Source organism: Colletotrichum lupini, chromosome 4 (genome assembly GCF_023278565.1).
Source record: "Colletotrichum lupini chromosome 4, complete sequence".
NCBI lineage: Eukaryota > Fungi > Ascomycota > Sordariomycetes > Glomerellales > Glomerellaceae > Colletotrichum > Colletotrichum lupini.
Genome location: NC_064677.1, coordinates 4669563 through 4683763, shown reverse-complemented (window position 1 = coordinate 4683763; position 14201 = coordinate 4669563). Strand labels below are relative to the sequence as shown.

At 52.0% G+C, this 14201-nt stretch overlaps 7 protein-coding genes across 7 annotated transcripts; 3 read left to right on the top strand and 4 right to left on the bottom strand.

The window, feature by feature from the left end:
- Positions 1 to 985: 985 nt before the first annotated feature.
- On the bottom strand, positions 986 to 1393 carry CLUP02_08502 (uncharacterized protein; the record flags this gene model as incomplete). Its single annotated transcript, XM_049287491.1, has 1 exon — positions 986 to 1393. A coding segment is annotated over one exon (408 nt), but the record flags the coding sequence as incomplete, so codon positions are not given.
- A 975-nt stretch (positions 1394 to 2368) lies between these two features.
- Positions 2369 to 3093, bottom strand: CLUP02_08501 (uncharacterized protein; the record flags this gene model as incomplete). The annotated part of the gene is made up of 4 exons (XM_049287490.1): positions 2369 to 2501; positions 2563 to 2671; positions 2731 to 2779; positions 2830 to 3093. The coding sequence occupies 4 exons, from the start codon at positions 3091 to 3093 to the stop codon at positions 2369 to 2371; spliced, it is 555 nt and encodes a 184-aa protein (XP_049144633.1).
- A 3321-nt stretch (positions 3094 to 6414) lies between these two features.
- Positions 6415 to 8460, top strand: CLUP02_08500 (uncharacterized protein; the record flags this gene model as incomplete). The annotated part of the gene is made up of 2 exons (XM_049287489.1): positions 6415 to 6551; positions 6741 to 8460. The coding sequence occupies 2 exons, from the start codon at positions 6415 to 6417 to the stop codon at positions 8458 to 8460; spliced, it is 1857 nt and encodes a 618-aa protein (XP_049144632.1).
- A 344-nt stretch (positions 8461 to 8804) lies between these two features.
- CLUP02_08499 (uncharacterized protein) lies at positions 8805 to 9877 on the bottom strand (the record flags this gene model as incomplete). The annotated part of the gene is made up of 3 exons (XM_049287488.1): positions 8805 to 9376; positions 9527 to 9598; positions 9682 to 9877. The coding sequence occupies 3 exons, from the start codon at positions 9875 to 9877 to the stop codon at positions 8805 to 8807; spliced, it is 840 nt and encodes a 279-aa protein (XP_049144631.1).
- Positions 9878 to 11567: 1690 nt separating this feature from the next.
- On the top strand, positions 11568 to 11864 carry CLUP02_08498 (uncharacterized protein; the record flags this gene model as incomplete). The annotated part of the gene is made up of 1 exon (XM_049287487.1): positions 11568 to 11864. A coding segment is annotated over one exon (297 nt), but the record flags the coding sequence as incomplete, so codon positions are not given.
- Positions 11865 to 12019: 155 nt separating this feature from the next.
- CLUP02_08497 (uncharacterized protein) lies at positions 12020 to 12403 on the bottom strand (the record flags this gene model as incomplete). Its single annotated transcript, XM_049287486.1, has 1 exon — positions 12020 to 12403. A coding segment is annotated over one exon (384 nt), but the record flags the coding sequence as incomplete, so codon positions are not given.
- Positions 12404 to 13214: 811 nt separating this feature from the next.
- On the top strand, positions 13215 to 14120 carry CLUP02_08496 (uncharacterized protein; the record flags this gene model as incomplete). Its single annotated transcript, XM_049287485.1, has 3 exons — positions 13215 to 13368; positions 13438 to 13931; positions 14016 to 14120. 3 exons carry the CDS (start codon positions 13215 to 13217, stop codon positions 14118 to 14120), a joined length of 753 nt encoding a protein of 250 aa, XP_049144628.1.
- Between the last annotated feature and the right edge of the window lie 81 nt (positions 14121 to 14201).

Genomic DNA, 14201 nt, shown 5'->3' with positions numbered 1-14201 from the left:
ATTCCTGTAGCCGCAGCAATCACTGACCCAAGGCACTTAAGATTGGTGAGCCTGATGTCATTGATTGCTTGGGGACTTTGCAGTAGCGTCTTGAAATTTTCGACGAGCCAATTTTAAGCGATCTTTTCACCGACGGGCATGGCTCCCGTTGTGCGCTGGACTGGATGACTGGTTGGTTTAGCGTGTTCTCGTGAGAGAACTGTGCCTTGGCAGCCAACACGGCCGGATATTAGGTCGCAACATCATGGGCCGACGGCCACTTTTTATGTCAATTCGGTAGGATCCGATCATCCGAGGTATAGTACAGAAGCAAGACATGCTTAAGTTGCCTGCCTGGGTGACATCAAAAACTGATCAATCTCTCAATGAGGAGTGAGTATGTTGGCAGTGACCGCCTGAACTTCTGAAGATGTTGGGTTCCAGTTCGGGCCGATCTGCCCTTGCGCGACATGCCGGACGAACACTCATCCATGATTCGATCCATGTTTGTGTTTAGCAAGACAATAGATTTGGCTTTGGCTGATTCCGGTGGGATCCTTTTACCCACGAGCTGTCCACTGCGTGTTGGTTCAAACGGTTCATGCAGTCAACTCGCATTATTTCAATGCAGCAGTGGCACAATAGCCCACAAAGTCCATGGTCGGCCGACACTGCATTCCTCCAATCTCCAAACAACATCACGCAACAACCCCTCATAATATTGGAGATCGTGTGCGGAGATTTGGGGCCATGTCATCTACAGGAAGAAGTGTCCGAGTTGCCGACTTTGTGCAGCCTTAGTCTCTTTGAAGACAACACTCTATACGTTTAGTAAATCATGCATAATCCAGGAGATCATTCGCTCAAGGGGATGATTGCGGCTACGATTGAGTACCTATAGGAGCTGCAGCAAAACTTCTTCAGTCCCCGAAGCTGACCTAATTGTAGCGACTCCTCACACCATCCACTACGCCCCAACTCATGATTTTGAAAAGAGCACGAGACTCTAGCACACAGGAGTTGCAACTGCATACACAGTCCTGCACCCAATCTTATTACAAACATCAGCCTCTTCACACTCAAAGTCGACGGACGCAGTTGAGAGGACAGAGCAGCCGCAAGACTTTGTAATGGACGAAGTGGTAGTACATTGCGCGACGAAGCAGCTCTTGCAGATGGTACCGGTAGAGGTGACCTTGGGACAGTTGAGAGCTGAGCAGGGCGCCGTGGTCGTTCTCGTGATGGTCTGAGTGACGAGTGCAGTGGTGGTTGAGACTTCTCGCAGCGTCGTCGTCGTCGGGCTTGTCACGACAGCAGTCGCCGTCGTAGTGGCGGTGGTTGTGGTTTCCCTAGTTTCTGTCCTCGTGACGGTGACTGTCCTGGCTCGATCTATCGTCGATGGGGTCAACGTGACGACTTGACCGGATGCTTCCCTGCATTAATCAATCAGCAGAGTCCTCGATCTACGGTGCACGCGGGATCTGACCAAGCTGCCCAGCAAAGGATCATGCTAAAGAAAAGAAGCGAACGCATCTTTCGATCCTAGGTATCCAGCAGAAGATTTTGGAAACGATGCCGACTCTCTGGGATTTGGAGTTTAGAGCAGGCTATGGGAGAGACTTCCAGTTTCCGAGAAGTCCATGGTGACAAATTGGTATTGATGCAATGCTTCGTCTCTCTTATAGTTAAAAGTCATTCCAGCAACGCAGGTTGGCGTTCACGAAAATGCGCAACCCCGATATACTCCAGGTGATATTAGGTGCTTTAGCTGCTCTTGTCAACCATACTTATCCGGCTTCGGGACTCCTGTAACGTACAATACAACCTTGACTGACTTGAGCTACGAGCCGAGCTGAACAGAGGCAGCCTATAGGAAAGAAGAGCTGAAATTAAATCGTGTAGCCGAGTGTACGTTTGCTTCCAGCCGATACAGCTGCATGGCGGCTGAACGTGGTACTGCTCCCATGAGGGCGAATGCAACAGCAAAGATCCAATCAGCGCTGTCGTCCGAAACCCAACCTGCCGCATCTGGCAATTCGGAGCCAAGGGGCAGTGCGTGCAGATCGCCTCAGAAAACCACCTCCTCTACGTTGGCAAGGTCAGGCTGTGTTTGTAAGCCCCATCAGACGAACTGTGGTGCCATCTCAAATGCAACAATGCACGAATACGGACGCAGTGGTTGGCAGGGTTAGATTGGTCATTTCATCACTATTTTTCGAAATACGAGCAGTGAGGTCGAAGCTGTGCAGTACTGGTGCGATACTTTGAAGGGCAGTTCAGAAGATTGCCCAGTAGCCCTCAAGCAAAGCAAATAGAACTATAATTCAACTGCTAATTGTGGTATGTATATAAATGGCCGATTCAAAATTCAGCCGGCACTTCGGACAGCTTAGCATCTCCAGGAGGTGATCTGGTTCTCGTACTCGACGGTGCGGGGGTCGTCGGGGAGAGCGACGGCCAGGTTGTAGTTGTAAGAAGAGGTCAGGCCACGGTCATTGCCCTTGTTGTTGCAGCCCTTGTACCTTTGGTGAACTGTTAGTATATCTTGTTGGAAAATTTGAGACTCATCTCAAGACTACTTACTTGTAGAACTGGCACTTGCCACCAGTGTTGGTGGAGAGGGAAGAGACCTGGTCGTTGAAGCGGTCGCTGATCGCGGTGGAGTTGGCGGCCTGGAAGTTGAAGTAGGAGACTTCACATACGAGTCAGCACTTATTCATCTCATTACGATTGCAGATTACGGTTACTTACCACAGTCGCCGGGGCTGGCGCCGAAGACGAGGCATTCACCACGGAAACCCTATTGATGTCAGTACTGCTTCATAACCAGTCAAATCTCTCAAAACTTACAGCATCGGTGCACTGAAGCACAAAGATGGTCTCGGGGTTGGTCTCGTTGCGGTTGGGGTCGGGCTCGCCGTCCTGGCGGGTCTGGAGCTGCTTGGGCGCCAGGACCTCGGTGTTGAGGAACTTCTCGTAGGCGGCAGAGTTGACAATGTCGTTGCCGATCTTGATGTTGAGGTCGGAGCCGGTGTTGCGCTGCACAAGGGGCTTGCTGACGGCGGCGGCGGAGACGGCGGTGGCCGCGAGAACGAGGGTGGTGAAGCTCTTCATCTTGGATGGAGTTTTGTTTGTTGTTGGAAGCGAACGTGTGTAAGTTTGTTGTTGTAAGGAATGGACTCGTTGGACGACTTGCGTTGGCTACGGGAAACTTCAAAGCCGAGCATACCAGGAGGCCAAGGAGAAGTGAGCCGGCTTTATTTATCTTGACATACTGTAGAACCGGATGTCCCGCAGTACCCAAAAGACAAAGTTTCGATCATAATAACCGCATACAACCTCATCCCAGCCTGCCCCGCGAGCGCCGATGCACTCGGATTCGGTGATATTGCTTTGTGGGTCTACTGATCATCTATTCTCGTGGCACAAACGGCCGCCGGAGGCTTTCGAGTGGGAAAAAAGGGCGAGTTTTTGTTGGCCCGAGTGTTCCGTCAGGACCATTACTGCGTCCGTTGACGATTTAGACTTCGGAGAGTTAATATCGAGATGGGGCTCATCAGCGTCCCCAACTGCCGACATCCATGACAAGGTTTGGAGTTGCGAAATGAAAACAGTGGAAATTTCGAGGTCGCAAAGGGGATGAACAGTTTGGGGCGGACCTGTTCGACGACTCAGTGGGCTTCTTTAGTCCGTTCATCTTACACAGTAGAGTGGTGTATATGTGCTGGCTCTGAGGTGTGTTTATTTGAATTAGGTTTTCGTCTTAACTAAGTCAACTGACTCGAAGATCGGACGGTTTAATAAGGATTCTCCCGCAACGTGAACCTAGAAAGGGGCCTGACTGCGAGGATGTTCACAGTTCCGCAGACAAGTCCCAGTCTTGGCTTTGGTCGTTTGGCCCCATTTTCTTCCATCACACCTATCCGTACGGACGCACTAGAAAGGAAAAGAATGCCTCAAATCGCGGGGAGAGGAAGGAAGTAGCGTCCGTGGATCTCGATGGACACTAACAAAAGTCTCCTAGGCTGGTGATCGTGGATCGTACTGCACTAACCTAACAGGAAGAGTATCAACCAGAGAGACATTCCAAGGACATGTTCCCTTGACTTTGGACCGCAGTCCAACTGCCAATCTGGGCAGTCGCTTTCGATTCGGCATGGATCTACCGCTCCGATAGACTTTCGTATTCAATGAACTTTTGCGCCCGGAGTTGCCGGCCTTGACGCGGCGGGAAAGTTGCCCAAACACGTCCCCGACAACGGTTCAACCGCCGTTCAAGCATTTCTTGGTAACTCGGGGGTTGCGGGACTATAGTCTATCATTAGCACACACTGACCACTCGGAGGATTCGACTTGTAGTTGTCTTTCCCACGTTTGCATCCGTACTCGACAGTGATCGGAATGATCTTTGGTCGTTGACATCCCGATCGCTCATCAATCAAAGACCCTGATGGTTTGAGCTACTGGATCGCTGCGCATTGAATGTGTAGACCAAAGTCTCCGTATACCGTCTGTTGCTTGTTGCCTTTCGGACTTTGCTCCGTTGGCTCTCATCTTCAATCATACGCCAATCGACTGCCGCATTGTGTAGGCAGATGCCCAACCGACTACAATTGTTCGAACGCTCGCGCAAGGGGAACGGCATAAGGTTGGATTTACTCCAATCTGGCCCACCAAATCAGAGTCTCCAAAGGCTACTATCGTATCTCGAGCTCCTTGGAGCCAACGGAAATCAGAGCTGGGTACTTGATGTACGGAGTGGTCCACGTGCTCGCCGGGCTGTAGCTGAGACCACCAGCCCATTTCAATTTCTAGCGTGAACACAGGTAAACTGACCTGTGGCCCCCCCGGTTACCTGACCTGACCAAGGAAAAGGGACGTGACCTGAGCGCTCTTTTGATTGGCCCGTGAAGAAAAGGTGGGTCCAGCTGACCTGATTCTAAAGTAATTTTAAAGTAATTCGGAATTAATTTAGAACTAATTATAAATTATAACTTAAATATAATAAAAAACACTTATTTTAATATGAAGTATATTCTTTTAAATATATTATAATAATTAATATATTTAATAATTAATTTTAATATAAAAATTAAAGTTTTTAATTTTTAAAATATATCTTAGAATATATTTTAAGAATTAATTTAGAACGAGTTTAGAACTAGTTTAGAATTAATTTAGAAATAATTCTAAGTTAATTTTTATTAATTTTAATATTTAATAATAGTTTTATATTTTAATTTTCCTTCTTATAATACTACTTTTTCTTCAAATACTAAAAAATATATTTATAAATAATTCAATTAATAAATAAAATTTTAATATTAAAAATTACTTATATTAATTTAATTTAACTTAAAGCTAATTTAGAATCGATTTCGAATCGATTCTAAATTACTTTTAGATCACCTACGGAGTGGCACGGGCCACACTCACGTGGAAATGTGGGGTGGTCAGCTAACACCCCCCCCCCCCCCCCCACAGGTCAGTTTACCTGTGTTCACTTTCTAGCTGGCCTTCCCCAGGTGCTTCTCCCCCTTTCATACACTTCACCATTCAAATCCAGCAACACAATTCCCATTCCCGTTCTACTGAGAAACCAATTTTTGTCTCAATAGTATGCGAGTCTCCAGGTTTCTCTAACTCATAGGCAGAGGTTTGGCTGCCTCTAGCCATCTCTTGACCACTAAGAACCGCACATGCGACCATGTCACAAACGTGTCAATGTATTCTACATCAAACGCGAGGCCCAGCGCATACCCACAGCTCTTTTAACGGTGTAAGAATCAGTTCCCATTGTTTCGATAATTCACCCATAAGGCTCTGTGGCGTTGCTGCTGGGGTCGTGGTAAGGAAAGCTGTCAGTTTTTAGTGGCCCGCTAGTTGGTGAGAGTTGATAGAGTTGGAGGTTGAGTTTCTTCTAAAGAACAGCCATCGCGGCGATCTAACTTCTTGAGACTCGGTAAAGGACATATGCAGCTTAGGAAGAGAAGGATAAAGACGAGGACTGCCAGTGGAAAGTGCTGAGCAGGAGTTTCATTCACCCAGCTTAGTCTGTCCAAAGTCATCATGAACTTTAAAGGATTCCGGCCGAGTCCCAATTAGGAAACACGTACTACAGCTCATCTGATTGGCTGTCGGGATCGCCTCTCAGAGCAACAGAATCCTCTGATTGGCTTGTTGCATCAAAGGATTATGATCCATGCTTCCCTTAGATCCTCGGGATCCTCCGCATCAACTTCATGAAAGAAGCTCGTTATCTCACCTAGGTAGTCAGGGGAAACGTCATCTTTAAGATATTCTCAAAAATCCATACCGTCTTGAGACTTCCGGCTTTCATAACTCCTGCTTGGTTCTGCTGATGTTGATGTCCATGTCCTTTTCTACCTTTCGACATTGTTGCCACCGCGTTGAGCTGCAGTACTTACCGATATCATGGGTACCAAAACCAGGTCACTCGAGCCTACATTCGTGGTTCGCAGCTTCCAGGGCGCGCGTTCTCAACTTCAATTAGAATCGCGCCCGATGTCGAGAGCTTCGTCTCAAAGTACCGATAAGGGCGAAACAAAGGCGTAAGTACCTAGCACGCGAGAGACTGGTCTGTTAGATGAGAGGTGTCCAGGGTCCGTTGGAGCCGACATCGTTGGTACGAGCGTCTGAAGACGATCGACTAAGGAAGAAGAGCACGTGGCTTCATAGCAGGGAAACGGGAGCATCTCCCGTTCATTTATGAACCAACAACTGATCACTTCGGGTCTTAGAACTCCATCAAACGGCCAGCTTCACGTCTTCTCGCTTTCGAACCGACCCAAACAGAGCCGTGCGAGCGCACCCAAGACCCGGAATGGGTGTAAAGAATGCAGGTACGTTTATGTCAACTCTCTTATGCTCGTCTTTGATTCGCCCCCGTCCTCGTTCCTCGGAACCGTTCCCACCCTTGATGAGGAGAATACGGGTCTCACGTGGTGTCGCACATGTAGGAGACGCCACATCAAGTGTGACTTGGCCAGACCACACTGCATGAAATGCGTCAAATCAAACCGTATCTGCGAGGGCTACCTCGACTCGGGACTGCGTCTCACGACACAGAGACATAGTCAAGTCCATATCACTTCCCGTCCAGCCGGCGGCGGCAGCAGTGGCGATGGCGGGCATATCACCCTTACCGCACAGCGCCGGACCCCCGACCACCGCGTCCTCATCACCCCGGGCTACGAGACGGCCCTCTTCCAGAACCAGCGGCAGTGGGACTCATTCCAGTCCTTCATCGTGAACCTTGAGCAGGGCGCCACCGTGCTCAAGAACCACGTGGCGGAGATGACGCTGCAATACGCCAACCACGAGATCGCCATCCGGGAAATCTGCTCCGGCATCGGGGCCCTTGGGAAAGCCTTTCACCCAGTCGTCGGCGACAAGCTCGTCAGCGCAGAGTACCGCGCCGCGCTGGAACACTACGGCCACGCCGTCAAAGCCGTCTTCAGCGTGAAGGCGACGACGTATACGCTGCCGTATATGGTGCTGACGTCGATGCTGTTCACCACGTTTGAGATGATGGCGGGGAACCCGGAAGCTGCGTCGAAGCATCATAACCATGCCGTGGCTATGATGGATCAGTTTATCAGTCTTCAGTTGGAGGAGGATGACGTGCCGTTTGAAGAGGTTCGGCTTTCTGAGCTCGAGTCTGCGCTGTTTGATACCTTGCAAAGACTCGATACGCATCCGTGGGCACAGGGGTTCGGGCCAGAAGGGATCCGCGTCACGGCGCAGGCGCGCAACTTCCCGCACGGGTGCAGACACAGATACAGGATGGAAGACATGCCGTCGAGCCTCACCAACATCACCGAAGCATCGCGATGGTGGCATCTAACGCAGCACGCCATGATGCGCTCTCTCCACGGTCTCAAATCCAAATCCCCCAACAAGCCCTCCGACGACCCCTCCAACGACGCCGCCATCTGGAAGGAGTCGGCTAACCTCCTCCAAACCTGGCACGCCAGCTTCTTCCCCCTCTTGCAGACCTCGCGCCAGCAACGAGACCGCAACCCGCACCGCTGGTTCCAAGCCATGACCCTCGAGTCCCTCTACGTCGAGAACCTGGCTCCCATCTACAAGCGTCACAGGCTCGACGCCAACGTCCTCCCCGCCGTGACGCCGCTGTACCGCGACATGATCGGCCACGCGCTGCAGTTGACGCGGAAGGAGAAGCTCAACGGACTGGAGACGCTGGTGCTCGAGAACGACCTCATCCGGCCGATGGCGTTTATAGTGTACAAGTCGCGGGCGGACCCGGAGATTATGGACGGGGTGACGGGCGTGTTGCAGGAGCTTGTGGGGGGCGTGGGTATGGCGGAGTCGTTGTTGTATGTTTTTGGGTGCAGGGAGAAGAAGATTCCTGTGATTGCGCTTGAGAGGGCTTGGGGGTGGTATTTTACGTCGTCGGGGGTTTCGTCTGGGGCGAATTGTCTCGAGTACCTGACTTGAGCGAGGAAGTATGTCGTCCCGGGTGTTAAGAACACAGTTGGAACTGTGCTTCTTCACTTGATACTGTTACCTTTTGACGATGGCAGAGGCCTTCAAGTAAGAGAAAGTAGAAGAAACAAATCATTGCTAAACTAAGAACTGGATATCATCTCATCGCGCATAACACATAATTCTTCCAGCCCATAATATCTCCCAGCCCAGCCTCACTCAGCCCATCACAAACGTCTTCATTTCTCATTCAAAATCCCAGCCCTTCCCCCTTTTCGAACCAACAACATGAAACTTGCCCAACATGACGGTTCAGAGATCGTCAGACAATCCCGAGGCTACCATCTTTCCTACTTTCAGGGAAGGTTGTTCAACTTAATGCTGTTCTGCGAAGTCGAGTCCTTGCCAGCGTTGTAGTGTTCAGAGCGCTTCGCGTTCTCCTCCATACGGGCAAGTCTCGAGTTGCGCTTCTTCTGCTGGCTCTTGCGGTAGAAAAAGAGCGCGGCACCAATCAGAAGACCAACACCAGCGACGGCACCAATGACGATACCGGCAATCGCACCACCAGAAAGCTTCTTGCTTCCGCTGCTACCAGAGCTAGAGCCAGAGTTGGAGGCAGCGTTGGTAGACGAGGCGGAGGGGGACGCGGTGGCGGCGATGTCGTCTTCGCCAGGCTCAGTGGCGTTGAAGCAGGGGATGCGAGTGTTGAAGTTGGCGGCCTCGACGTAGGTGATGTCGGCGCAGGCGTAGAAGGTCTGGTTGTGGGGAGCGTCCCAGTCGGCGCGGTAGATGATTTGGAGAGTCGCGTTGGAGCCTGCTGCGACGGAGGAGGGCGGGTTAGGGACGTCAACGCAGGTGTGGCCTGGGTTCAGGTCCGAGACGGACTGTTCCTCGATGATGGTGGTGAAGTCGCTGTTGGAGGTTGGTTCTTGAGGGGTTTGTTAGTCATGTTGTGATGGGCAATAGGGGGTTGACAAGGTTTCGTGAGAGTCAAGGGGAGGTCAAGTAGACTGAAGTGCTTGTTTGTCGAGTTCATACACTCAAACAGAATAAAATGGCGAGAGTTTCGTAAACATACCATTCTTGTAAGAGATGGAGATCTTGCTGTTGTAGTAGTCATCCTGGGCAACGAGAGCGACCTTTCCACCAACTATCCATCGATACTCGTCAGTCAAAGGCTCACGCATCTTTTTGTCTTCATCAAGAACTTCCGTTCCGAGACTTTTGACTCACCCAAGGGGAAATTGGTTCTGTTGGCAGCACCAGACTTTGAACCACATGGAGCCTGGTTGTCCATGTCTCCGCTCCAGACTCTGTCAGCCGGCCACATGAAGGCAGCGGGACCCATCTCATCATCCTGCTTGGTGTGCTGGGCACAGGCAACCGAGGCGAGGCCCAGGGCCAGGAACGTCTTGAGGGAGGCGTGCATTGTTGCTGCCGTGATGTGGGCTTGAATCAAAAAGAAGCTTTTTCGATAACAAGACAAGAGACGGGTATGCGGCAAAACACGCGATGCCTTGGACCAACAGAGTGCGTTACGAAAGAGATGCGTACGACGACTGTGGAGGGGGTGGTGGGAAGAATTAAGAATTAAGGGGGCGGCTTAACTAGCATAAGATCCTTGGGAACGAACCGGATGGCAACAACGGTCAAGTTATACTACTGCAGGCCAACCTGAGATTTTCTTCTCTTCGCCTTTGCAAGCTGACTGGTTGCATATTGCATGTAACCTGGATGATGGATCTATCTCACATGGTCCTCTTTTCCCCTCTTTGGGTTAACCTTACACCAACCACCTCCGCTCACACATGTCAACGGAAAGAAGATGGGTTCACAGAAGTCACGAAGCGCGGGATATCCGCCCAGAGAGGGAGGATCCCGCCCAGAAGGGAGTGAGGGAAAAAAAGAAGTCAGGCACGAGTTCAGTTCAGGCTTTCGCCAATAGTGCCCAGACAACCCGCGCCCAGGACATGGCAAGACTTGGCTGGATCCCGTTGGATGGGGTGGTGGGAGGAGGCCACGGCCGCATGGATGAAGGGTGGTGGCGACCACGGAATTCTTTTGCATGGAAAAAGGTCTTGGGAAGTACCACTCAAGTCTTTCATAGATTCTGCCAGCATCCCGTAGATTGATAACATAAACAGCGGAACTTTTGGGGAGGAGTATGAGCAATAAGGTCTGGTATCTAGATGGATTGATGGCCAAGAATGTGGACGGACAGGGAAGACCGCCGGGCGGCAAAAATCTGGGAACGTGAATACGAAGCAGACAGAAATCAAACCCCCGCCCCGCCTCTATCGATTTTCTCTCTCTCGCTCGGCCGCCGAAGGGGCCGGATACGTTCTTTGTCACTTTGTGAGGGGATCAAGTGCCCAGGCAATTACTGTAGATACCATCGCGACAAGTTCCCTTGGCGAACAACCAGGTTGCAGAGTAGCGTAGGAATGGTTGCAACTCTAGGGTGGTGAGATAGAGGGGAACGAGGGATAAACATGCTTGAAGTTCATTTATCGTGTATGCCACATGTACCTCTCAACATGGATACAGTAAGTAAGGACATACACAATCAAAGTTTCGAAAACTCTTTTTTCCCCTTCACCAAGAACCGTAAGTAGTTTATCAGATCACTTTGTCCAATCAAATGAAGCCATCCGGCCCGCTTGTGCCTCTTGGCAGCATGGAGCAATATATCCAAACAGGGAATGGTTCACCGGACGTGGATGTCTGCCATTGTCTGGGTGGCACATAGTTGACAATGGTTGGCAAAGATTGTTGGCTGATGGCTGGATGGGCTGTCGTTTAACTGATGTGATTGATAAGATTAGATGCATCCTCAAGATCCGCAGCGCTAGGTACTTTTTACCTTGCCTCACCTTGAACCCACAACCTACTCTCCGTCTCCTCCAGTCTCCTCCTCCTCTTCTGCCCACCCCTGGTCTGGTCTGGGTCTGGGTCCTCCTCCGTTCTCCGCTTCAAAAGGCCGCCCGTCGGTTGTTAATCCTAATTAGCCCGGACGCAGCATGGATGGACATGGATGAATCCTCGCAGAACGTCGACTCTGTCCGACCTCGCCCGCAGAAAGAGAACGAGAGGCCCCAACAAGGATCGCGATTCATCCCACCACTCACGCAGCTCGCGCAAGGAATAAACGCCTCCTCACGCCACGGACAGTCATATCCCACAGGGCCGCCCAGCCATTTCTCCCAACTCCACACCTCCCCGATCCCCCAATCACGTACACTGCTCAAGGTGACTGGTCCCTGACTCCCAAGACCACAATAGACGAGCCCGTCGACGATATCGGTGAGGCACAGGCGCGCCGCCGCACATACGGACGTCGGAAAGGCACTAGAAGACTAATAAATAAAACGGTTGCCACGGATCAGACAGCCCGTTTTGGGAAGGCCGATTCGTGACGTTCGCTCCTCTCTCGGCCAACTCGCATGTTTTCAGCCCTTGGCATCAGCCATCAGGTCACCCATTGCTGGTATTTCCGACTTCCGGGAGGGACTCGCTCTCGGACTAACGAGAAGACATTGCTGATGAGCGAGCAAGTTATCATCGCCATCAGTCAGTCTTTCTTCTCTGGAGTTACCCGCTCTACCAAACGGTGAGAGTAATAGAGCAGCCGGGCAATGGCCGACGCCATCCGCTTCAGTCCATTCTCTCCTCCATCTCTCCCCGCCAAGATCCTCTTCTCTGCTCTTCGCACATACTTCGGGGCTCTAGATTCCTTCTGACTCCCATGTCCCATATCCCCAGTCTCCGAGCCTCCACCCCTCCTTCTCGATAACCTCTTTGTCAAAGGGGCCAAGACCCAAGGGTCGCATCCGTACCATGTATGTACACTTAGAGTTGCGTTGGTTCGGCGGGGTTTTCTCCTCCTAGCCTCCTCTCTCACCCAGTCATTGCCTCCTCCTCTCGACCTCCACTTGAGCTGCAGTTGCCCATGCCATGCCAACGACCACGCATGACAAGGATCTTTTGCCTTGTCTTTTACCTTTGGTACGAGCTTTTTTTCTATTCGGCATCCCGCAAATTACACTATGAGCGCGTTGGGTTTACTTCGGCGATCCGGGGCAAATCCGAGCTTCCACGATCGGATACTTGCTCTTCGCCCACTGGGCTCTGTTAGCTATCCCATCATCCATGGAGTCTATACGAATAGTCCCGCGCTCTTTCAAGTCCCGCGCGCGCTACCCTGCTCCGCGGACCGTTGACTTTGGACTACCTTATGTCATTGCCTTGCCTTGCCTTGCTTTGGCATGCCTTGCCATATCCTGTTCAGATCCCGTCGTATTAACCCCCCTTACACGCCCGTGGACCACCGCTCTACCCTGGCCTAGGTCTTCCAGCTGATCGAGACTCTCATCGGCCAAGCTGGACCACGGAAGAGGCCGACATGAGCATCCATTCCCTGGGGTTTCCACATTCACAGGCCGGGAAAGCCTAGACTGAATCTGATGCCTGCATGCTCGCCGGCTCTCCTGTACCTGATCCTGTACCTGATTTCCCGTGCCTGACTTTCCCCTATTACTTCGTACCTCATGTGGACAAACAACAAAGCCATCATAATCTATAATAACCTCTTTCGCCAACCTTCTTTCATCTCGTTCCCACCCCCCTCTTCCCTCCTCACGCTCGCTTCCCCAAATCCACAACTTGACTGCCATTAAGACAATTCTCCTCCCCATCCAGTCTTCCTCACACAAAGCATCTTCGAGTCCAACAACTTACCAAACTCACCCCTAATACCAACCTTCAAGATGCGTTCATTCGTTACCTGCACCGTCCTGGCCACCGTCGCCTCCATGGCCGTCGCCCAGGTCCACCCTCGCTTCGAGTACCCCGACTCCGTTCCCGCCGTTGAGAAGCGCCAGGAGCCCGGTACTCCCCGCTACCAGTGCCACGAGGACTGCGGTAAGTCTATACTTCTTTCATTCTCCCTTCTAAGTAAAGTACGTGACCCAGGATACTGACAACCACCAGGTCTCCTCATCACCCTCGGCCGCCAGGACGGCTTCTGCACCAACTCGGAGTGGAACGAGCGCTACGGCCGCTGCATGAGCTGCGCAAACACCTACGCCATCTGGATGTACTACTCCTCCGGCGTCACCTCCGCTGCCGCAAAGTGCGGCCTCTCCCCGACCCCCAGCCCCTCCGGAGGCGCCGTCGAGACCACCGCCGCAGCTACCAGCGCCGCCCCCGCCCCGGCTACCACCACTGCCGCTCCCGCTCCCGCCACCACCACCGCTGCCGCGCCTCCGGCTGCGTCTTCCAGCTCGGCTGCCGCTGAGTCCTCGGCCCCTGCTGCCTCTACCCCGGCCGCCGGCGCTCCCGCCACCACCCTCTCCACCGCCGCCTCTGCCTCTGGCTCCGCCTCTGCTTCCGCTTCCGGCGCCGCGACTACCTCTGGCGCCGCTGCCGGTACCTCCGCGGCTACCGTCACCCGCGTCACTTCCATCGGAACCTCTGTCGTTATTGTATGTGTCGCCTGGGCCTGGTCTATGATGTAAATGTTTTGGTGTTCTTTGTTTGTTAACGTGGTTTCTTCTTCTTCATTGTAGCCTTCCGGAACCGCCACCCCCAGCACCCCCGTCTTCGCCGGTGCCGGCAAGAACGCCGCTGCCATGGGTCTCGCCGCCGTCGGCCTGGCCCTCGCCGCCTTCTAAGGGAACTTAGTATCCTTTGGGAACGATTTGATGGAAAGAAAGCTTTTTTGAGAGGAAAATGTACATAGGCGAAGGATGCCA